The 25,865-nt window shown below is 40.6% G+C and overlaps 1 protein-coding gene across 3 annotated transcripts in view; it reads right to left on the reverse strand.

Annotated features, from left to right (window-relative positions):
* Positions 1-22,961, reverse strand: part of pou6f2 (POU class 6 homeobox 2) — a 71,668-nt gene extending 48,707 nt beyond the window's left edge. For 2 of the 3 annotated variants that reach the window (XM_063484367.1, XM_063484365.1), the window contains exons 1-3: positions 21,796-22,124; positions 5,410-5,507; positions 70-289 (exon numbers count right to left, since the gene is read on the reverse strand). In XM_063484367.1, the coding sequence (XP_063340437.1) occupies positions 70-289; positions 5,410-5,507; positions 21,796-21,967 (490 nt within the window). In that variant the 5' untranslated portion in view covers positions 21,968-22,124. Of the gene's footprint in view, positions 1-69; positions 290-5,409; positions 5,508-21,795; positions 22,125-22,809 lie in introns of those variants that run through there. The other variant, XM_063484366.1, reaches the window with a different exon arrangement.
* Positions 22,962-25,865: the final 2,904 nt, after the last annotated feature.

Consider the following 25,865-nt stretch of genomic DNA (forward strand, 5'->3'; position numbering starts at 1 on the left):
AATAACAATTCCTGAGAGTAGCTGGGTCATTTTTCTGCAGCTTCTTGTCTACAGCTCCCTTTTTCTCACCTTGCAGGTTCTGGAGGGGGAGCGTCATGATGCCCCCCGCAGCAGCAGCAGCCACCAGGCTCTGGATGTTGGCGGTGGGCAGGGAGAGCACCAGGCCCTGCTGCCCGCCCAGGTGCCCGCCTGCGTTGAAGGGAATGAGGATGGGCTGGTTCATGCCTGGCGCCGCCCCGGACATCACGCCACCTACCGCGTTAGCCAGTTGCTGCGCCACCAGGAGAGACTGAAGAGGGCACACATAAAAACACACACACACAGGCATAACATCATAGGTCAGATAATCGCAGATGCTTTCTTTAAAATGTGATAAAAGTAAGGTTTAATATATCATTCGATATATTTCTATGTTTGTGCGAAATAAATTGTGTTTATGATCTTATTACTTTCAGTTATTTCAGATTTTACACACACACCCACACAGACACAGACACACACACCAATGAAAGTCTGCATGAATATTTTAAATTTACATCAGTATTTTGATTAAAGCTGCAACTTTAAGCTATAGTTTTTTATTTAGACCCACTTTAGAAGACACTAATGCCAAAAATGATTTCATAAAGCAAACAGTAAAACATTTAGTGTGGTATGGTTAAGCGTATTGTTAAGACACAGAACTGTGCTAAAATCTTGAGGCCCTTGTTTCTTTAGATTTTGCTTCCAAGGTGTCAGACTTCCATGTCATCATGTCATCCTTTGAAATCAATGAAAGGATGTCAGGAGAAAAGCACAGAGTGTCTATAGCTATCTGTAAAACATGGTGGAGGCTCTGTCATGGTTTGAGGCTGCAGTGGTGTTGGAGATCTTGTCTAAACCGATAGAATTATGAACAACGAAAAGTATATACCATCCAGTACTATCTGGAAAGCATCTGATTGGCAACAGATTCATTTTTCAGCACGAGAATGACCCCAAAGAGTCATGGATCTGCCTCCCCAGAGCTCGGACTTTAAGGTTATTGAAGCAGCGTGGGATCATCTTTACAGAGAACAAACTGGAGCTAACATCCCAAGTAGAGCTTTGAAGCCTATTTAGAAATTACAATAACAGTTGCCTAAGAGAGTTCAGACTGTGTTGGTCACACCAAATATGCAGTTTTAAGCTTGACTCTGCTTTTACCTTATATACTACATTTCCATGTATATTTGAATGTGTTTCAATAAATTACTGCACCTATTTCCCAGAAAATAAAGACTCTGCATATTAAGTGATGAACATACGCGCTATTTTAAAATCCTGACATGCTTAATGGAGACAAGTGCAGCAGATGTTCCTTGACTTCATAACCAATCAGTGTGTTTTGATGAATGCAGCTGTTTTGCAGCTGAAAGCTGTGCTGCTTTGCTGTGTCACAGACTGACAGTCAAAACACACTGCTGTTGGTACTGACAAAAATCAAACCCCATCTTTGTGAAAGAGCTGTGAATTTTTTCCTTTCACAGAAATGCAGTGATTCATGTTTCATCCCACTGAACAAATCCCTGGTACCACGGAATAATGTGCTTGAAATACACAGTCTTTTTTTTTATAACGTAGCAGTACTTTGCCCTTTTGATGAGGGATATAACACATCACTCTCGTCTCTTCATGTATCCATTCATTCATATTAGTTAAAGTGGAATCGCTGCAGTCATACCCATAGAGGAAAAGATAAGTTATCACAAGTATCGCTCTGAGATATTTTGCACACTTGAAGCTCTCTTCAAATGTATTTTCCGAGGAAGTGGGGCTGGGAAAAATACACCTACACATTTTTCGTCGAGAGTTTTGAGCCCAAAGTAGGAAGGTTTGTGCCATGGCTCCACGAATACACACAAAATTACACATTAATTTGCATTTATTCTCATTAAGCATTGATTAAAATTGGACCGAAGACATTTAAACGTGGAATTTGAGTTGTTTGGGAGTCAAATAATAAAAGCGCGTTGTCACTTTGTGTTGTGTCCCCAACAAAGCAGGCTGCTTTGGACATTAGTAGGTGAGTCTGGGCGCGCTGTGGTGCTACTTTAAGTTCACAAAGCTTTAACTCCAATTGTCAGCTATCTGCTTGTGTTTTGCATGGTGTGTCTGCAGCTTGCACAGGATGCAGAACGGGCTGACTGGTGTGAAGCGGGCCCACCCTGCTCTCGAGCCTGGTGCTCGTAGGTGACAGGCGTGTCACTGTGATAACCTTGTGCGGTGCATAACGCCCGCTCCCACTCCGACGTACATGTGATCGCAGTTTAAGAGGTACAAGGTCACGTCGGTTTAAAGCCAAAAAGCATGGCTAAAATATCCGCACTAAGAGACAAATGAACACCAGTTTGTGTTTCTGAGCTGTTAAAAGGATAAAAAAAGAAGAAGAGAAAAGCTTGTAGAGGTGAACGCTGCTGGCAGGAGTTTTCACACGCACGCTGTAAAGGATTCCTCTTTCTCAACATTTGCTTTGATACGCAGCAACAGTGCATAGCATATGACAAACTGACGCTTCTGACAGCATTCGAAATGACATTTGCCATTAACTTTAAAAAATGAATTAATAATTCGGGAGCTCAAAGAATCCTCAAAGGACACTAACAAAGGCGACGCGTTTGTTAGCTGCAAGTGACACGTGTTTAATCTCAGTTTTTTAACTAAATTTAATCTCAAATCGAAGCGGCGCATAATCAAAGACGCTCTTTGAACATTTCATCTCTGAATCAAACAAAATGAGATTGCCAGGCTTGACAGTAAAGACAGCCTCACATGGAAGGGAATAACATTAAAAGACAATTCTGCAATTATCAGATGTAGCCCTGATTTATTTATCATTACTGGCAGCTCTGGAGAAGCAGACAGCTGTTAGGCACAGAGGCAGCGCTGAAGAGAAAGCACTGTGGAGATTCTTTAAAGCACGAGTGAGCTCTGGGTGTTTAGGCTGTTTGTTGCGCCAGTTTAAGCCTGATTATGATCTTCATCTGCCGTGTGAGGGCTGCATATGTGCACGTCAAAATCTGAGATGAGAAAGAAGTTAGCGAGAACATAATTAGCTCAGCTTTGCAGCCACGCAGCGAGCGAATCCCCTGCATCGCTTATCCGGATTTTACAGGCAGTTCACCCTCTTCCTTTTCACCTGATCCTCTCACTCGTCCTCTCCATAGGTGCTGCTGGAAAGCTGCTGTACAGTGCTTGGCAGACCTGACAGCTGAGTGTTGAGAAGTGGTCTCCCAGGGGCCGCACAGGCGCACGGACTGGGTGTGTGTGTTCGGCTCTGGAAGGGGAAGCAGCCCCACTCAGGACTCGATGTGGTACCCAGCCTCTCTGCCCATCAGGGGAGAATAGGCCCTTCTATCTGCTTGGCAGCTCTGGCACTGAGAAATTGCCCATAATCACCCAGATAGCAGACTTTTGTCATCCTAACTGCGAGTGGGAAACAGAAGGAAGGTAGATTCATGTTGGGTAAACTACCATCGGATAATGGTTGTTCGAACAATATCCGGCTCTGGAGCGAGAATCTATCAAAACATATTGATCCTGGAACAAGAGAATTGGGTATGGCATGCGGAGCGCCTTTGTTTCTGAAAAGTGTTAGCTTCACAGAGACTGTACTGACAGCATTAATATATTAGATGGTGACTGTTGAGAGCCGCCTGCTGAGGCTCAGACTGTAACTGCTGCCTGCTTGAGAAGCTTTCTTTCCCCTGTTTATTCTTCTGTTTATTTCTTATCTAATAGTAAAACAGCAGATTTGACCAGGGAGGGTATGTTATCAGAACAGCGCTTTTAATTAAGCACATTTATTATCGCCACTTATGGCAGACTGACTCTTTCACTCGAGATTCCTCACCCTGCAAACCTTCCCAACAGACCTGAATTGCTCTTCCAACGTCTCATGTTTCCTCTTTTGTCTCTCCTGATGAGGACTGACTGTCATTGACTAACACTGAGTGCAGGGAGAATGGCCTTATTAAAGCGGGTGGAGGAAACCTGACACTCTGCGAGTGTGCATGTGTGTTGAGCGGTGACATTGAGCAACGCTAATGAGATAGATGTTCATTAAACATCGCAGAGCCACCAGGCCAATAAATCCAATCAAATAGGACAATGCCTGATTGAGCTATTAACAAGGCTGCAGGCTCAGGCTCTTTGCTCCCAACGTTGTTTTGACAGGCCCTGTATTGTCAGCTCATTAGTGCCACAACTCAATAACATTTGAAGATGATGTGTGCTGATTAAATACTTCACAATTTCACAATTTTGCTGAAAAGAATTCACAGGATTCAGCTCAGGCGTGTTTTAGTCACCACGTGCACTGAGATAATAAGACTCAATCTCAAACTGGGTGTGTAATCCGAGTACACACAACTAGAAGACCTGTGACTCTGATGAAAGTTGGTATGCTTAAGAAAATAAAAGCGTGCCTTATAAAATAGATAGAAAGACATTATTGGCCACGGAAATCGTCCCGCTTACTAAAAATACAAAGAAAATAGATCAATTAATTTAAAAAAGGATAATTTTTAGAGACTCTGAGTCTAATTAAAGCTGTCAAGGACATAGAGTTATCTCTTATCCACTGAGCTGGTTCATTTTGAGAACAGGTTTGAGAACTGAACAGTACACAGCATTATGTAGCAGAAGTTTTAGGCTTCATCTTTCAACTGTTAATGAATTTCTTCCTCCTACAGTCTCTCACATCAGCACCAGCGGCAAAAAAATGAGTGGAAATGTATGGAACTGTTGGAAATTTGGCAAAACCGCGATTTTAAAAACAGTAAAACTTTAATATAGTAAAAAATAAAGCCTTCAGCTTCTAACTAGAAGAAATGGGGAGTTTTTTTCTGTATTTCTGTAAGTTATCTAAGGTACCATACATATGCTTCATGCCTAATTTTTACAATATTTAATTAAAGTGCAGTCAGTCAGTGAAAACTAATGAAACAGTCAAGATGGGGGAGACATTTGAGCGTTTAATTCTTAGCAAACAATACCTAAAGATCTCTCTTTTTTTAAAGCATTGTGTCTGGATTATTTAATTAAACTGGATGATTTCAAGAACAATTAACATTTGAAGGAAGGTTCTCAGGGGGGTTAAATATGTTCTTTGTGCATTTGAAGAGCCTCGTTTACCTTTTTTTTGTCAGCGTATTTCCTGATACTACTTCACCAAATGCCAGAAAAGTGCAAATGCCTTTACTTTTATTTGTCTAATATCTTATTAGTTTTCTTTTAATTAAATCCTACCTACGGTCTGTCAGCTTTATGAGAAATCCAACTTATTTAGCTGAGTATCCCAGCTTGCACCGTGTAAATGTCTTTAACTTTTAAGATAATAAAGGTTTTCATCAAGCCTGTGTTCAGATTTTTGTGTATCTTCTCACTCACCTGTGGACCCATTGGGTATGCTGGGTGAGTCTGGCCCAGCTGACTCTGCTCAGAGGGACTGCTGCTGGTGTCAGACTGAACCGATCCGTCACGAGCTCCTGAAAGAGCAACAGGCAGAGAGAGCCATGTAGCAGAGTCCAAAGAAAACGGGAACAAAACAAACAAACAAAAATGAAATCCACCTGAGATCGAGGCAGGCTGGATAAGTAGATAAATGCACAGCACACGGCGATGTTACAACACAGTCTCGTACAGAACAGAAGAGGGCAGCTGGGGAAAGGGGGGGTGGGTGGAATTTGTATTTAAGTGCTTTATCAATAACCGCTGTAGCACTGAATAAATTACCAACCAGCGGAGAGGCTCATTGATGGGGGATGATGCATACTGGCGGGTCCCCGATGGCCTAGATTACCGCTGAGAGATAGAGCTCCACCACAAATGCAGGGGCCATATTATTCAGCCATTTACATCACTGAGTATCACTCATCTAAACCCACCACACCCCCCCTGCTCTGGGCCTGCAGCTATGAGACACAATTAGACCTGTTTGCTATGAGGGCAGAGTGGAGCGGAGCAGACAGGGACATGATAATAAGCTTGCTGATGGCTGCAGGGAAAATAAAGGGCACCGATGATTGGTTATCAAAGCAATCCCTATCTGAGAGAATCTCCCAGCAGTCCTCTGAGTGTGGACTGCTCTAAAAGGTCCAAAAGGCTGATTTGACCCTCACCCTTTGACCCCGATGATATGGAGATCATGTGACACCTTTTTATTGACCCAAAGACTTAATCGCACTTCTTGAAAAATCTTAAATGATCCTAAATATTTACCTTCCGATTCCAGCGATTTAAAAAGAAAAAAAAAGACCCTACAGTAAAAATCAGGCTAAAGTGCAGCAAAAAGTGCGTATTTTACAATTACACGATCTTAAAAACAACATCAAAGAAGCTGACAAACACCTGATAAACAAGGCCCAACACACACAGTAACCTTCTATTGATTTTCATGAGAAGACTTCAAATATGAGAGTTGAAAAGAAGCAGTTTCATGGTTCAGAGGATTAATGTGTTTTGAATAAGTTGGTTAAAGTGAACGCATAGAAATGTAATCTTGCAAAACTATTACAAACAAGGTCCCTCACTTTCTTACAGTCTTCCTGTCAATACAGTAGATATCTACTCATAGATTAATCTTATTGATGGCACGTTTTATAATATTAACCTTAACCTGAGTGAACAAAGCTGCCTCTGACTGACCTTCAAGCACTTATCCGAGGTATTTGCGAGTTCTATTTGGAGACATCTTTATCAAGTGATCGTTCTTAGAGGATTTTTCTTTTTTTTTTACATTGTATAATATTTTGAAGAAAAAAAATGTCATCAGCGTGACATCCTGTCCTTTCCTTTTCAGCTCTGATTGATTTTTATGTAAAGGACATTTTTTTTGTCTCTTTTTACAAAGTTTCGTTTAGTAATTTCTACAAACTATGGGAAATGTGCGCGCTTCCTCTGAGTACCATGCGTGCTGTTAATTAATACATGATTTTTTTTAAATTAAAAGTGCCTTATAAATGTATTTAGTCTAAAGGTCATGAAAACCATGTCATGAATTTTTTTATTTTGCGACTTACTAAGAGTCGGAGCGTATGTGAGAACTTCCTTTTTCTGCCAAAGTTAAATCAGCTCTGTGGATTTCACCTGAGAGATTTCTGTATTCATTTCTTTTTTTCTGCTCATCTTTTTGAGTTGAAGCAGACACTTTTGGGACAAACTAGATGCCTCATGCTATCATGCATCAGTTAGGGTTCAGCCATATTTGATTCAAAACTGATGTCTGCTTAGGTTTCTCATTAGATCTGAACAACTGTACCTACCCTATCTCAATGAGGCGAAATGGCTCAGTTCTTTTCAAGTCTGATTTTTCTAAATAAAGGCCTGAAAAAGCTTCACCGTGAACTGACAGCTGCTTATTTTTAGTCACAAATATGTCATATTATGTCAAAGATGGTGTCATTTTTTTAATAAAGACGTCTGGCAATAATTGGCCTTTGTTGCACTGTGGCTGTGTCACTTCCTGCAATATTTCACATCGTCCACAGTGGAGAAATACAAAAAAACATAATGTTGATGTTATATTTGATGTTGTCTTTTTGGATGAACCTAAGTGTAAGTGCTCGCTAACGCTATGCATTTTAAGTTTTGTGGCTAATTCATAATAAAATCCAGTCTTGTTCTTACAATTATATGCTGAGCATGAAGAAAGTATTTACTTTGTATAAGCAGTACTTTATTTTTCCACACTCAAAAACATATTTATGCCCAAAATATGGAATCTGGAAGTATATTTTTCTTAAAGAATAATCTTTTGAATAAATAAACATTTGATTTTATATATTTCAGTTGCATTTTACTCAGGCCTGCTGCTTCATATTTACGAGGGCAAAGAATGAGGTATTTGAGTGCCTCAGATACAAGTATGTAAATACCGGACTGCTTTAATCAGTTACCATTGTGTTACTTTATCTGTCAATAGATGATGGCTAAACTAACATTTATGTAAACATAAATTGTAGTAAGGTTAGAACAGCAAAGTCTCAGTTAGAGATTGGACAATGACCCTTCCCAATACCAACTACCCAACAAAGGAAGCTTTAAATTTCACAAACATTTTGTTGCTGTGTGGTACCCGACTGGTCTCTGGGACTCATTTCAGAAACTGAGAAGTTTTTGTGCTCACACAGTTGACATATTACAATTAAGCTAGTCTGAGCACATCGACATCTGAGCAGCAATGTTGCGGGCAAACTGCTGTTTTTTGAACAAATCCTGGACCTAGCCAGCAGCCGTGGTACCATGAGAGACAGCTACCATGCTTCCAAAGCAACCAGGTTTTGCTAGCTGGCTGGTTTGAAGGTCATTTAGAGCCTCACAAACCAAACATTGACCACCTGCTTCATGTTTCCTGTGAAAATGATATTTTTCTTCATCTTGACATCTCATTGGATCTTCCTCTTCTTCATTTGGCTGCTCCCTTTCCACAGTGGATGATCTGCCTCCATATCTCACTATATCCCAAGCATCGCCTTCAGTCACATCAACTCTCTGCATGACCTCCTTCCCTACATCCATGAATCCTCTGTCTCTAACTTTATCTCAAAAAACACTTAACCTGAGCATCTAATCCTCTCCCAAAGAAAATCTAAACATTTTCAAACCTCTTTTTATTGGCTAGACAATATAAATCTTGTATCTCCACCCCAAAAGAGACCGTTTAACTTTGAGGGTCGTAGACACTTTGTCAATTTGTCCACAAATGTGTCATATTTCTCTGGACAGGCATCAGTCAAGGGGCTTGCGTTATACCAGAAGTGACAATAACCATGATATTAGAAAATGAAATGCTGATTTGATGTTAACAATACAGTTATGATAATTATTGCTCTTATGGCACTGTTATACTCACAGAATCTCTCCCTACACTCGTATTATGAGTGTGAATCACTTGCAGAAATGAAAGCAAATAGACAATAAACAACATTAAAGGTGACTCATCTGAGGAAAATGTGGTTTTCATGCAGTCTTTTGGCTACAAGAGAAAATCTGATATTCTGATATTGCCCTGCTAGCAGCTGTTGTTTGTTATGAGAAAACTGAATGAGTCTTGCTATTCTGCTGATCCTTAAACAGACTTAAGAGCTGCGTGTCTGCATTATTTAACCAACATCTGAAAGCTGAATTATGTGTTGAATATGTTGCAGTGCTATTGTGTGACTGGACAACCTGTGGTGGAAAGAAAGAAAAAGACTTTTTTGTAGTCTCTCAATAGACTAAAATGTTCCTGTTTTTTGGATGAGCTTTAAAATTGAAAGGTTTTCATACTTCTATTACCCATAGTTACCAAGTAAATTTACAGGCACAATAAAACTGACTTACTTATTTCAAAAACGCAGATGTACACAAAAAGAGGTTACATGCCATGTGGAATTTAATAAACCCGACCATGTTTTGAATGTAAGATACAAAAGGCCTCACAAAAAGTTAACACATCTCTTTAAATGCACTTTATTCCTCATAAAACAAGTCTTCCCCTGAATATAATGGTAGATGAAATCAAACCAATCATGTGGAAATGCATTTGAAGGCCACAAAACCTTGCTAAACTGCACAATGTCGGCAATGAATTAAAAAAAGAAAAATTAATCACATTTCCACTCAAAAAATTGATTTTCTTAAATGGAATATCACAGCTTTTAAATAAAGAATAAATCCCTGATGCATTGTGTCTTTTTATTCATGGGCTTTCGTTTTTTGTTAAATATACTGGGCATGCAGTGGTTTCTAGTCCTTTTATAAAAGCCTCATACAAAACGTACTATTCAATAGCCTTGCCAGCAAGATCTTATTGCCTGTCAACTATATTTATGCAGTACATTTTAAAACTCTCCTCCGCCAACTAAAATCATTTCATCTTTGCATAAAATCCAAATAATTGGTGAATGGCATGACCCAACAAATGAACCTCAAGCATTTGATGGTTGATGTGAAAGCCCAAGGGGGAGCCTGCTTTTCTAGCTGGTTTCTACCTCTGGCTGGCTGGCCCTGCTTCCCGATAAAGGTCCACATCCTCTCGCTTATCAACCTCGCGACGCAGTGGCTTTTTTGACAAGCCAGTCTCTTTTCACCAATTATTTCACCCATTACAGATCATGCCGTGCCCGGCCCCACCCTGTGCACTCAGTATCTGGAATTAAGATCAGTCTGAACATACAGGAAATACTTTGTGGCTGTATTACAGTCAATAAAAAGCAGAGATACTACAAAAGCCGTCATAATCTGCTGTTATTTATTTGGAAAAGCAGAGAATAGATACTACAGGACCATAAATTATTGCACTGGATGTCATTAGCCGTATTGTCTCCAAGCAGTTAATTCTCAGTTTGAACCTTATCAAATGAAAGCAATTTTCCTTCCTCCAGACTTGAAACGGCCTTATTTTCATTTACTGCAACTCAAACTTTCCAAGCATCTCAAAGCAATTCTCTAAATGCAGCTGCCACGCTGTGATAACAATAACACACCCAGTAGTGCTACTGAGCAACTTCTCCGCCAGTGAATTATCCAATTACCATCATAACAAAGTCAATTAGCAAAATGAGGATATTCATCTAATAATGAAAGAACAACACTTTATAAAATCACCTATAAGCTCCAGAGAGTGGGGCTGATGACTGTAGTTAAGATACTGGTTGTGAATAATGGATTCTATCTGATAAACAGTGCGGGAGACTTAATGAATAACGATTCGTTGATGCCTTTCATTGCATCATTTCACAATAACTTAGAAAGCTTCATCCCCCTTGCAAATATCTGTAACGTTAACATGTTTATCGCAGGGGTAGAAATCGATAATAAATAAATACACATGCACATCTCCCCCCAAAGGATTTGTGTAATTTCTTTAACTAAATTAAATAGCTGACAGAAGAAATACCCGGGGAGTCAATCTTCAATTCTTCTTTATTACTAAAATCTCACGTACACGTTTGGCGTTTCTTTCCCTAAAATAAATAAATAAATTAAAAAAAATCTTCTTGTCCAACGTGAATGATTCTTAAATGTATTTCCAGATGGAGACTAATGCTGCATACAGAGGAGGAAAAATAGAGTATATCTCGATCAAACCTTTACTGAAAAGAAACGCCTTTGATGCCGTGATTATACACAGGTCACACAATGGATAAAATGGAATGAATGGATGTATTGATGTGAGGAGAGATGAAAGAAGAGGCCAAACGGATGAAAGAACAAGCGTCGTGCATTCAGCATAGCTTTACATTTATCTAGGACATTCAGGGTACATCTCCTTTTTTACTTTATGAATTCCTAAGCAGCTTTAATTGCCGTTGTAACAGCGCAAAGTGCCCTTAAAATACAGCTTCATCTGGAGGAACAAAAGCACCCTTTAGCCCACAAATGTACATAAATGCATGGCTTCGTGGCCTTGACTGCTTAAACGAAGCAGTCTTTATTAAATTCAAACTGTTTCTGACGGTGACATGACGGGAACATCAGAGCAAATTCGCTCTTTTAAAAAATGTAAGCGGAATAATTATGTTTCTTACAGAGCACTGAGTGCAGCTGGATGTGAGTTATGCCATGGAAATATTGCCAATATCCACCACTATATAAATTCTCTCTCATTGATCACCAAAGTGGCCACTGGAGAGCGACTTTCAATGCCACACAAGGCAGAAGGCCTCTCAGGGCTACGTGGGTGCTGAGGGAGGGAGGGTGGCGGGGGGGCAAAGAGCTATATTTATTTGACTTCATTCGGCCTGTCTTAATGCAGCGAGCCCCAAGGACTGCACCACAAAACAATTAGCCTGGATTTCATAAAGCAATCAGCACGCCACCTTGTCTAATGCAACCGCTTCATACATTGACAGTCTGTATAAAGTGGGTGTTATTGAAAGCTTTGTGTTCACGTTAGCTTTCGCCTCAGTGCATTTATGAATCAATTTTTGCCCATAAAAGAAGCTTTAACACTTAAGCTATTTTAGTGGAAATGCATTATGTAAGTTGTCAAATGTACGAGAGGCCCGGTAACGATTCAGGCTCTTCAGAATGAATAGCCAGCCCCCATTTTTATAATGGTCCTTTTGAAAATGTCTGGCTGAGTGCGTGTGTTTGCTATTAAGATGTTGTCAATCATTTTTCCACTGAAATCTAATCCACGGAAAATAATTTCACATTTTAAAAAAACGAAAAAAAAAAAAAAGAGTGAAGATTAAAAGTTAATTACGTCCTTAATTGTTTGCTGAGTGGAGCTGCTGCGGCGCTGCGACAACACGCGACACGATAATACGGTTTTCATCATCAAAAGTGTGTTGCGCTGCTGACTTGGAGCATTTATGTTGGACGGCGATATGCGGGCTGTCGGAGCGTAAAGGATGAGCGCGGATAGACAACAAGCCACATCATACACAAGGTTTAATTCCATCAATACACAACCAATTGTCCCAGATTGTTTGACCATTGATTTTGTTAATACCACTTGGAAAGTTGATGTGGCATTGCGCTGAGAGCCGAGAGAGACAGACCATTTCACTTTCATTTTTCTATCTCAAGCAGCGTGGAATAAAGTCTAAAAAGTAATGTTACACCCAAGGCACAGTGCTTTATAGAAGACAGCAGCCTGTAATATGCAGTGCGAGCTTTATAGTGATTTACTTAACTCCTTGTAGAATGCAAGAGAGCCAAAATCACCAGTGATTTAGCTCAGTGTTTCATTACTCCCACCAAAGCCCTCAACAATAACACAGGGCATAATCTGCTGCCAATAACTCCAGGTGCTCTTAGTCAGATGGCTCCCTCTGGACCTGCAGGGAAGTAATACTCTGTTTAGAGGCTGGGGTGGAGAAGCTGCAAGGGATAGGTCAATAGTGTTTCTGGGGATAGAAAATCACCAGGGACTGACTTTTGAGTGTCTGCCGGTAACACTATTAGCTACATTATGGCTACTGCTGCCGCTAGGAGAGCTGTCATTTCCTTAATTAAGAGCACAGCGAGGGGCAAGAGGGAGAAGAGGCCACGGCAATCTCTCCGGGCCTCCCGCATTAAAGCCTGATTCCTCATCGCGCAAGGGCGGAGACCTTACAGGGGAGAAAAAAAATCTACCTCATTCGTTATTCTGGCACAAAGTGGAATTATGGAGTTAGGGAATTACGTCGGAGGTGGTGCCAAACAGAAAGGATTTTACACCTCAGCAGTTCTGCGACTTGTTCTGAGGCCATGTTTAAGCCAGAAGCAGATGAGGAAGATCTCAAAGGACAGACAAAGAGGAAGTGGACGCAAAAGAAGGCGACAGGTTATGTATGAAAACAACAGAAAACAGTGCACTTCAGTTTGTAGAAGAAAGCCTGCAGTTTGTGATGAACGGGTGAGGAATATGCATGTAAACAATGCTTAAAGCAGCGAGGGTCGTGTGCTCCAACACTTACGCTCTCACTCATGGCCACAGGTCTTCACCAAAAGGCTCTCTGACATGAGAGTGCTCTGCTTCGGCTCTTACCTGTCTCTCCCTTGATGCTGGAGTGGGGATGGAAGCGGCACAAGCACAAGAGGGACCAGAGGGAGGTAAATTGGTGAGAAGAGGCAATGCCCATTTCAAAGGTCAAGAAGGAGAGATGGTGTGATGAAGAGAGGAAGCAGGAGAAGGGAAGAGGAGGAGGAGGAGGAGAAGAAAAAGAAGGGGAAAAGAGGGCTTTTGTGTTGCATCCTCACAGGGGACTTGGGACACTTTGCACATGAGCACATCTGTTATGGAGCGTCCTCCTCATTCCCAAAGCAATGTCAACCTGATTAGCTCAGGGTTGAAAGAGGCAAATAACAATCTAAATTATTCTTCATCCTTTTAAGACCATCAGTAAAGGAGGGATGCTGCGATGAAGACTAGTCTTAGAGAGCTATAAGCCTTTTAGGAGATGCCTGCTTCACTATTGCTCCTCCTCTTAAATTACTTAAATGATATTTGCTGTAAATAGGATTCTCCCGCCTGCAGCCTGCAAGCCAGTGATGAAAAAAGGCCTTCCTTGCACTCAGTATCATACCACTCTACTTTGTTTTTATAGACAAACCCACATAGTAAACCTACAGCTCTTCAAAGTGAAGCTAAAACATTTTAAAGCAAAAAATTGCAATAAATAAATAGAGACTTGAGCTGTTTATTGTGAACTATATAGTCCAATTATGACAATGCGACTTTTCTCTGCTTTAAAGAGCTTTAATCTGAATCTTTTAATCGATGGACGTCTGTTCAATAATAGCAGCAGTACGGAGATCTTAGCTTGTGTTACAGCTCAGATCTTTTTAAAACATTAAATAACAAAAACTTTGATGCATCCCACTTAAAGAGCTTCAAACTTGTATCTTCACACCACGATCAGGTTAAGAGGAGGCTTTTGTTTTTTTAAACCTGCATCTGGTAAACTGCAGGACATATAGAAGTAGCCGGTGGGGTGCGAGCCCAATCCAGCGTGGTGTGTATGAGTTGTGTGTGCACGTGTGGGGGGCTAGACACCCACATGTCATGCCTGACACATCAGCCTCGGCCCCCCAGGCTATCTGGCGCTAATGCTGCCTATGTCCCACTTTCTACCCCTTGCCCCTCAATGCCTCCTCTCCTCCTCCCCCACTCCTCACCCGTTTCTTCTGTCATAGAGGTATAATAACAATGGATCACAGCAGCGCTGCAGCACAGGCTCAATCACCACAGGATAACATCAGGTGATACGGGCTGCACAAAAGTATATCTTACCTCCACTGAACCTGAGCTAAACGGAGTTTATCTAGAAATGAGTTTATCTGGCCAAAGTATTAGTTCTTACTGTGTTGCCCTGTTGTGGCCATATTTACAGAGCTGAGTGGGTACAGGTGGAAACAAGCAAATAATCATACAGCTAAAAGGCACCCCACCCCAGCCCACCACTCCCAGCACATTATTCTGGTGGAGCAGACAAATAGTGGAAGGAGGGACGTCAGGAAATAGTATTGCTTTGAAGTCCATAACTCTGTTCTGGAGGAAAGAAGCATCACAGTGTTATTCCTCATCCTCAGATATAAAGGAAAAAAAACATAATAACTTCTCGATAGCCTGGATCTCCACTGCCCTATACTAGCTCTCCCCCTTCGCCCGCCCACACCCCTGCCTCATCCACCATACACCCACTTCTCCTGCCTCAATCTTTGGTTTCAAAGGAAGCGAATCAGCCAGAAGGACAGAAGGTTATGCATTAGTACTGGTCATTGCTCAAAGAGCGAGCGTTATAAATAATAAAGGCTTGTGAAGGACACAGGGGCTCTGGGATGCATCTCTAGTTCACGCCACACAAGTCAAAGACAAGACTGTAATTTCTATTCCGAAAATGTGACCCTTGCAGCTTCAATTACATCTCAACAACACAAACCGTGTCCGTGCCAGGAGATGTGATGCCTCTTTGTTAGCTCTACATGAAAGGCTTAGAGATATTGGTTATGGAGTGGATGCTACACATGCATGGTTTGTTTTGTTTTTTTGAAAATTATTTCCCAACTTAAAGAACGTGGGTAACTAAAATAAATGCATACTCAAATTCAATTTATTTTCTCCCCAGATGCCCACCTATAGATCTTGTAATCTAGTCAATCTTCTCAACTTTAAGCCAACAAAGAATGGGGGAGAATTAAACTGGCAGATATTTTGAAGTTCTACATTTTGCTCAAAGTCATTTCTGCATAAACAAGCATCAGAAACGTGATGACCTTTGCTGCTGCTTGTAGCAAAAACAAGTCCGCCTTGTGCTCATCCTCCCTCCCTGTCCTGCTCGCCATGCACTGATTGTGTTGCGCTAGCCACGGGCTCTGCGGGCACATTAGCAAATGTATTACACCTGCTTTACAGGCATGCATTAAGCTTGTTTTCAAGTTTGCGCAGACAGCTGAAATCCCCATAATGAGATCCACCTCCCGGGGAGAGACTTGTTCCCTGTCGGCCTCCTTTATCCACTCTTATTTACTCAGCGTGGCCCATTCAACGCCGGGTTTGCGCCACTTTATTACTTAACCTCACCACACAACGTTTCGAGGCTCTTTGCATCGGGAAGCTGCCTATCCCACCATGCATCCCGCTCGCTAAGCTGATTACACAAAAATAATAAGAACCCGTCCCTCGAGCGGTGTGCGCTTGTGCACGCCCCTTTGTGTGATTATATGTGTGCATGAAAGAGATTTTTTTACACAACACAGTTGTTTTGTCTCATAGCTGCAAAATATATCTAGCACCAAGTATGGAAGCATTCAGAGAAACAAGGTCCAATCTACAAATCCAGTTTAAAACATTATTCTGGGTAGTTTTCTAGGAATTCTTGAAGAGGATTCACCTCTGCTCGCTATTTATTCGTTTTAATTGTCATATTTTTATATGTCTACTACACTGAGAAACACTTTTCCATCAAAAGGACCTAAAATACATTTCAAAATGCCAACTTCAATTTCAGTGACAATTACAAGCATTTAACAATCAAGTAAAATTATGAATTTGGGGCATAATATCGTCAAACTCAAAATATGTGAAGCTGACATCATGAAAAGGTTAAAGAGAAAAGCTGATGAAACCTTTGGCTTGCAAAATGTGATTAAAATAGGAGTACTACAACATCTGTAATGACACAAATCAATAATCAGTGGATATGATTTTTTTCCTGGATTCAAATTAGATTTGTCTGAGGGGCTCTATGGATGGAAAACATGAATCAGAGAACTGCGAGATGCTTTCTTTGAGTTTCTTGGAGATAACAGATACATTAAAATTCTTTAAAAAGTAGTTAAAATGAAATTACATTAAATCGATATGTTTACCTGTGATGCTGTAAATAAGCTTTAGTCTTAAGGTTATCTGATTACTTTCTTAATGGTCTGATTTTACCTTTATAAGAAAAGTGCGTCATCAATAGGTTTCCAGGATTAATCCATCATCTTTCTAAACATGAGGAATGAACAAAATGCAGAAGAAAGGTGTTCTGGAAGAAAAACATCCTTTTTTAAATATTTTCATGCTTAATTTAATTCATTGCATTTACTAAACGTTTACTCATATTTGCCTCCTACCTGACTTGACGCCCTGTCAAAGAAGCTCCGAGTGTGGCTTCATTTTTTTTAAAAGTGTAAATGTTATTTTTGGAAATAGGCGTCCAAATTACAGCTCAGCGACTAGAATGGGAAAACATCTCAAGGAGAAATGACGATGTTCTTCCTTTTTACTTTAAAAGTGAACATATCAGAAATGGCACCGTTCAGTATGTTTTATAAGACAAAGTAACAACTTCCTGTGTTTCCTGTCTGCAAGTAGCAGCAATAGCTGCAGCCATAACCAAGCTGGATGTGTATTCCCTAGTCTAGTTTGGGATTATTCCTAAATCACCCTTTTGCTGGGATCAACACTTGACTATAGGCTGCTTCACACTGACCTCATTAAAGTCTTTTTTAACATAAGAAGGTTACCCTCAGTTATGATGGCCAGTGTTGTTAATCGAGCAGATTGGACCTCTTTCAGTTAGCTGAGACTGTTTTGTTTTGGTTGATGTTTTTGAGGATAAGTGTTAAACTGTACAGAATAGAGCCCAAGTGATTTATCACAGATATGCTAGTTCTAGTTATCCAACGATGCCACTGTCTAACTAGTTTGTGAAGTATACTATAATTTTCCTTTCTCACTATACATTTAAAGACATGTTTCTATGAAAATCACATTTTTCAAAAGTCCACTAGTGGTCGGACTTTAGTCCAGATGAAATTAGCATCAGTAATCCAGAGTCCAATCTGATTATAGATGGGAACCAAAACACCCAAAAGCACGCTGGTGCGTTACAGCAGACGTACCGTTCGGGTTGGACTTTCTGTTCCGAATGACCTCCAGCGCTGGGAATCAATGAAGATTCATTTTGTTCTTTTGGGGAGGGGGGCGTGCCTCTAGGTGACCTTTGTGAAAATGTTCCACCATTTTGCCAGAATCCGTATAAGTGCAGACCATTTCATGTAGACAGTAAGTGTATGAAATGAGTGCTCCTGTCGTTCCAGCCTGGCTCTCTTTGACAGCATGATGATAGAAGCGTCACATCCTTGGGAGAGTAAATGCAAACTGACAAGAGATGAGCCTTTGGTTGCTGAATATAATACCGAATTGTGCTCTGAGTGTCTTATTATCTTGTCTGTTGATGTCTGAAAGGGGGAGATTTGCTTGAGAAGAGAAGACAGAAACTGTACGCATCCAACACCATCTCGTCCTCTGGAAAAAAAAAAAAAAAGATTGCTTGCCCTACTAACCACAGCTTTCCCACCTAATGTCCACTTCTACTTGGAATAAATACAAGGCAGCAGGATGTTTGTGGTGCTTCGTAGCCCCTGTTACCTGAAGTGGAAGACTATTTGCACAGGCAAGCTTTTAGGAGGAGAACGACCCTTTCACAACTGCAGTAAGCATGTGGTGGGTGTAGAAGATGGACAATTTACTGTAGACAAACATGACCGCTACTGTCATTGTCTCCCCCTGACTTCTTCTGGCACAAACTCTTTTAAACACTATTAAGGCTACAATGCAAAAGTCATACATGAGCCCTACGGGGAAGAAAAGTTAGCTTTTTGTCGTCTTTACAAATATAAAAACACATAAATGGCACATGTAACCACATCTCAGTGCACACGCTCATTAATATTGATACTCAGAGATGCAAAAGCTGTTTGCTATCAACAGTCTTCCCCCCCCCCCACCCCACCCCCCCAAAAAACAGCAAACAACCAAAAAAAACATCTTGTATAACTTGGAGTCTGTAACTATATTTCAAACTGTTTCAATCATGAATCGAAAGACTCGGTTAAATTACAGGGGAACAAATGAAGTCTCAACATGATTTACATTCCCTTGAAACTATTAGTGCGCCGTCTATTCGTGCACGTGCGCGTCTGTCAATCAAAAAACTGGAGCAAATCTGTCAGGGATTTTTTCAAAATAAGAGGCGTAAAACAGAACAAAGTCGTATTTTCTTCTTGTGAATGTGAGGAATGAAAGTATGCCATTATCTCGCTTCCTCGCCACACAGAGTTGAAACACATAAAGAAAACCAGTGAAAAATATAAGGCTGAGTTTAAAGGCCTGTCTCAAGGTTGGAGCATTTATAATCATAATAGAATAGTGAATTGGAAACTTAATACAATCTCTCTGCAGCCATGAGAGCTCCCTGCAAACACGGGTATAAGTAAATGTAGCTCATAATGAAAATTTTTAAAAAAAGCAACAAAGAAACAAAAGCTGCAGTTATTAATTACTGGTGAAGATCTTTCTCTCTTTAAACTATTCATCCACTCAAAATTGGTCAAATTTGTCACCTTTTAAGGAATTAAGTTAAACAGTCTAGTTTATTTAAACCTTTCTGGGCACATGTGTTACGCTCAGATGACTTGGGAGAAACATCAGAGATGTTGCTATGAATCTTAATGGCAAATACCAAAAAAGAATTACTTAAAAACTAAAAAATACCAAAAAGTTACATTTGCAGGAGCATAAATTATCACCACACCATGCCTTTCCTTTTCAGTCCTGAAGCGTTTCAAGAAAGAAAGATGCTGATTCTCTTCTTCCTCTCCAACCCCTCACCCCTACCCTCACCCCCACTCTTTCCACTTTCTCCCTCACAGCAGAGGACACGACTACGCCACTTCTCCTCGCCATTCCCTGACAGGTCGTGTGGGCAGCGGTTCCCAAACTGAACCTGCTGCTGGCACAGCCCAGGGCTCTGCCACCGGGCAGAGAGGAAACGTCTCCCCGAAATTCACAAGTTAAAGAAGAGCGGCTCCGACTAGACACATGTCCGATGATGACAGACCGTCAGCAAACATCAAGCAGTGCTCCAGAAATTACTGGATCTATGCATGTTTTTTCTAAGCATTTGCTCCATTAACAAAGCAAATTAATAGCATCAAATAAATATATAAAAAAAAACCCTAGCAAAGCATCTGATTATATTTTGGTGTACACACGTGAGAGAAAAAGACAAATAAAAAGCAGTGAGAGGACTCAGACAGAACTGATCAGAAAGGAAGAAAGAAGGAGAAACTTGATGCTTATTAAACCAAATTGCAACACTTTTGAGACAAATCCTGCAGAACGCAGTCCTTGTTTAGAAGACTAGCCTCGGGTTAGTCTTGAAATAAGGATTTAAAAGACAACCGAACTCTCTCAGATTGGGTCTGAGAGTAAAATTTAGTTCGCCCTCCTCCAAATTCATATTTTGTTTCATTCACAAATATTTGGCCACATCACTCTATAGGCATGCTGCTATACTTTCTTCCACCCCCCTCCAACACACACACACACTCACACTCAGATAGAGACACACACATTCAACATATTAACACCTCTTATTAAATCCAGGTAAAGGAAAAAAAAGTTGCACTGTTTACTGCACCAGAAAAAGCAATTACATATCAAAATCACTCACACACAAACACACTTCCACAAATACAGAGACAGCCTAACTTCCAGACCATCAAAAGCTGAGGAGAAGTTTGGATAAATATTCAGTGCCAACATCTGAAGCCATTAGAGGAGAATTTTGTCACTTGCTTTCTTCCACATCAAAAAAAGGAAAAAGAAAGAATATAATAAACTAATATTAAAAGACAATAAAATACTAAGATGATGAGATAATCAGCTTTTTAAATCCTTCAGATGTGTTTCTAGAACATTTTAAAAGGTCTTTTGCAAAAAAAGAAAAGAATCAAGCAGAATAAATAAACTCCATAATATAATAATTTAATATGTGAAGATGGATAAAACTCACAAATACAGATAAAAGTACATAATTCCCATTGAATTCTGTAATCTCAATTTGTCTCTGTGTGACAGAAAAAATAATAATAGATCTTCAAATATTCTGATAATAAAAGCAATGATGAAAAACAAAGGTTTAGAGCTAATTTTCATTTTTCATTACAAATTATAATTAGAAAACTAGCTAAAATGATTATTTCTGTCATTATGCTTATTGATTTATAACGAGGCTCGGTGATTGAGTTTAAAAAAAAAGCACACACTTATCTAAACACAGCCCAAACAGTCTCAACACTCAATTAATGAGATAACTGCAGAAATAATGAGCATGCTGACTGAGAAATTGTCTAATTTTGAACACAATTCCCAACTTCTAGACTAAAAACAAGCAGCATTAAAAAAAAAATAGAAGTCTCAGCAATTATGCAGAAGCTGTGATTTTATATGTGATGTGCTAAGAATTAATACAATAATTTTTGGAAGAATGAATGTTATAATTAGGATCAGTTGCATAAAATTCATCATTGTTTAAATTATAAATAATCAAGAGTTTCTCCATTTAGATTAAGGATGAACTGTATTACATTATCAGACACTCAGAGATGTGAAGTTGGAGTGAAAGCAAAAAATATTCTAACTGGAGAAAATTAGTTTGAGATCAACTTTTTAATTGATTTCATAATAGAAGAGACCCATAAAACGCTACTTTCATGAAATACACAACAATATTAAATATTTTTTCCCTCCAATCATAACTTATTCAGAACTAACATTGCAATAAAATAAAAATATACTGCAGCTTAAATACTTGTGCACATTTTCTGAAGTCTATAGGTGAATGAATTCTATTAACACTAATTTAACCATTAACAAATCTAAGCACTTGCTCGTTGCTGCACTTAGTTTGCCGCTGCTGACACCTGTCCCAGCACTGGAAGCCCTCTGCTTGTACCAGTTCTCACCCAGACCTCATCCAGCAGCTTTGTGGAGGAGAACGGACGGACGTGAGGTGTACGTTGACTTACCGTAAAGCTTGTTGGGAGTGCCCTCTCTGTCCGTGGCCTCGGAGGGCAGGAGCAGGGGCTCGTCGTTCAGATCGCTGTCTGGGGTGGCCGCTTTGTCGTCCGCCCGGAGTTCTGCCGCGCTCATGTCGCTGCGCAGGGAGAGCAGCGGCTTGCTCAGCTGCCCTGTAATCATCGGATCCTGGAGGGAGCTGAAAGCCCAGGTGGGAAACAGGGAGGAGAGGGGGGGCAAAAAAAGAGAAAATGCCCCTGGTTAGATGTGCTTCGTGGTCTCACCCTCACCGGCTCCTTCTCTATGCCTCTACTCACTCTCTCTCTACCCAGCTTCTCCTTTCTATGGCTCACTCATCACTCTCCCTCTCTCTCCTGCTCCCTCCCTCTCCAGCTCTCTCTTTTATCTGAGGCTGGTGCTACCCCGCTGATACTGCCGGCTGCTGCCTGGTGAAGAACTGTTACGGATCGCGTGGCTTTGCCATTATACCCTGCAGTCCTAAAACGGTGATACATCCATCTCCAAGGGCTCATTACTACCTGACATGTGCCTCATCTTCAGCAAACACTAAGCTGACAGCAGTCTACAAAGAGGTCCATGGGCTGTGCGCTGATAAATAAATGAAATAAATCTAATTCTACATCTAAAAGGAACATATGAGCGACAGTACACACCGCTGATTATATCAATTTTCACATAGTTTGCGACAACAGATGAGATTAAGGGTGACACCGAGCAGCAGAGTGGGACAACGTGAACTTAAGGCCTGATCCAAACAAGAGATGAAGTCGCCGATGTTCCCAAATTTTTATCCCAATTATTATCTTTTCTTTTTCTTTTGTCAGCACTTCAAAACAAGAATGAGAAGCATCAACGTGACGCGATTAAAGTATTAGCCTAAACTGAGGAAAATACACAGTGTGCTAAAAATACATAATTTAACGGCAGCACTTGCGCCTATTTAAGTCTTTTTTTTTGTTTTAATATTATGGAAAACTTTCTTAAAAAGGAAAAACTTCTCTTACCAAGACAAAGCTCCAGCAGAAAAGATGGGAAAAAAGTGTTTAAGGAAAGTCCAAATGTTGAAAAGAGTCAAAGCAGCAGCTAAAACCTGCTAAAACCACCACAGCGCAGGGACTGGCTATTGCATGCTTTCTACTGAACCAGAAGCAGCCTCCTCAACCTTCCTGCATTTGAATGGCCACCACAGGTTCAAGCCTGAGGTAGCTTCCTAAGACAAACCCTGGAGATGTCACCTCCTCCCTCCCTCTCTCTCCCACTGTTGTTCACACACACACACACACACACACACTCTCCCTCCCTCTCTGTCCCTTCCTCCTTGTGTCTTCGCACTGGAAAGCTCCTCAGACAGCGTTCATCCCACCTCAGGCTCTGAGGCACAGACACGGAGCAGCAGGACTACGGCCTTCTTTCTTATTTATGAATCGAGTACAACCTAAATACGTCTGAGCAAAGGACAGGTGACCATGCGGCTCATACAGCCACAGAAAAGGAAAAAAAAAAGAAAGAAAAAAAAAATAAGAAGGGTGAGCCTTATCTCGCCCCCTGCACCCATCAGCAACCCCCACAACGTCTATTAGGGTGGTCAATGAATTCCTACCCAGAGGGGCCTTTTTAATGTGCTCATCACGAGAATCTGCCCTCTTTGATATGACACATGATAATCTATGAAAATGTTAATCAATAGGGGTAGTTTAGGCTGTCGTTAAAAAAACGTGAGCCGACTGGTCAATACTCATATCCCCGGTAACAATGTCACTAGTCATCAGGGCTTCATTTGTGCAGCACTTAAATGTGGGACACTGCGCATCAATGCACCTCTCGGCCCGCCGAGGTAAACACATTTTCCCCTCTGTCTGAGCTTGGCCGCACTCTGCATGCATGTGGGTCCACCCCCCCCCTCCAACCTCCACCTCCTAGCTCCTCTCCTTTGAGTTGCTTGATAGGTCCACTGGAGGGCAAAATTAATACCTAATTGAATCTTGCAGTCATCAAAATAATCAATAGTTTTTTATTATTTATTCTTCACAGTCTGTTGACTGTTTGAAAGCTCAGAGGGACAGCGGAGAGCACAGGCAGCCCTGAAATTTCTACCGTTTCACAATGTAATTTTCACTGGGGCATGAGAGTTTGCAAGACCTATAAAAAATGAGAGCAGTGGTTTTTGTTAGGAGGTGGGGGGGGAAAAATAAAAGGAAAAATGGGAATCTTTGCCCCAGCAGCTACGATGAAAAATAGAATAAACAAGCTACTGACACTTCAGAGAAGGGCAGGGTCCTTTCTGTCCATCCCTCCATCTTTTTCCCTTTCCCCTTTTCTCCTTATTTCATCATATCAGGAGTGTGGCGCTACCTCTCTAATGCTGGCATTTCTCTTCCTGACAGACTCCAAACAAGTGCTGGGAATGAGATCAGAGCTCTAATCTTCCCCTGGCCTCTGAGGCTCCAGGATAAGGGGGCAACACATCTCTCACCATCTTACACAGCTGTTAATTACTTCAAAACAGCCAGCTTTGCTTTATTGCAGTCACTCCAACCAAAGTGCATGTTTTTAACTCGTTTAAGCTGAGTGAGTAATGAGATAACGCTAATCTTGTTATAATAATACATAATAAAAAAGGGATATTTAAAAAGTTGACATCAGAAATTGCATTGCTGCTTCTAAGGATGTAACGGATTATCTTCATTATTATAAGTAGCCCTGAGACCTGTGATTAGCAATAACGTGAGCTACTGATGGCAAGAGCAGACATGAGAGACTGGAGAAGGTTTGTCTCCTCACCCAGTCTGGCCTCGGCTCGGGAACAGGTCGCAGAAACAAGAAAAAGCACTTGATGCCCCGCTCTTTGCCTCACGCTCACCAAAAGCCCTCAGTGGGTGGAGAATCGGTGGTTAGCAGAGCGTCCCGAGTGTCATCAGATATCCAAGCTTAGAGCTGGTGGTTTTACCAGTGCCGTTCCAGTGTGAGAGGTCACTGGGTGGCGGGCTTCAGCATGTGATCGAACACTCAAGGTGAACACTCCTGGTTCACGAAGAAAGAAAAGATAAATAAATAACACCCTGTGTAACTGTCATGGTATCATTTTATATTAATAAATGATCTCTGGTAGTTTTAAAGTATACCAAATTATATGTGACTCCAAAACCGCATTACTTTCTTATCAACAGGGGAAAAAAGCAACAAATGAAGATGTTTCAGAAACAGAAATAGTGCAAAATTGAAACTGAACAAAAGAGATGTTACATAGTTACTGTGTAACGACATAAACAAAGTTAGAAAGTCCATTTGAAAAGCAGCTCTTCTGATGGTTGATTAGTTTGATTAGTTCAGCAAAAATTTGCTGATCAGACTTTTTAAATGTAAGAGTTTTATCCTTTTGTTTGCTATACACAGATTGTGAGACATTTCAAATGTTCAACATGTGCATGCATTTAAAAAGCTAGGGGTCGCCACAGCAGGTAGCTCCTTTTTACGCCGGATGCTCTTCCTGTCACAACCCCAAAGAGGTTTGTGTCTCCTCCTGGGATTAAACTGGGTCTCTTTCACTTATTAGGTGAACGTGTAATATACCCCACTGTGGGACCACTCAGTATTTCCTTGCAATTAATGATTATTTTAATATTAAAGGAAATAAGTTACAGATATTAGAGATAAACTGATAATGAAAATGATCATTAGTGGCAGCCATATGTCCCAAAACAAACTTTTCTCTCACAAAACCAGCCTTATGAAGTGAGACTGAAAAAACCCTGGAGATTAAATATTCTGTAATCTTCTGAAGCTCCTTTGTTTTTTTAAAAGTTGCATTGTGGAAGAAAAGTGCAAAAGAACCACACAGCCTGTTGAAACTTTAACAACTATGGTTAATTTTGTACATATATAAATATTTAACCTCCTGACACCCAAGCTCTTGTTTGGGATGCATTTTTAATTTCTCCTAGCTATTTGGGATTAGTTGAACCAGAAAAGTATAAAATCTAAATATTATGTTTGAACAATGGGCACACACTACTTAACAAATTATAAAACACTTTATTGAGCAGCATTACGAAGAATATTC

The sequence above is a fragment of the Pelmatolapia mariae genome, linkage group LG9 (genome assembly GCF_036321145.2).
Source record: "Pelmatolapia mariae isolate MD_Pm_ZW linkage group LG9, Pm_UMD_F_2, whole genome shotgun sequence".
Taxonomy (NCBI): domain Eukaryota; kingdom Metazoa; phylum Chordata; class Actinopteri; order Cichliformes; family Cichlidae; genus Pelmatolapia; species Pelmatolapia mariae.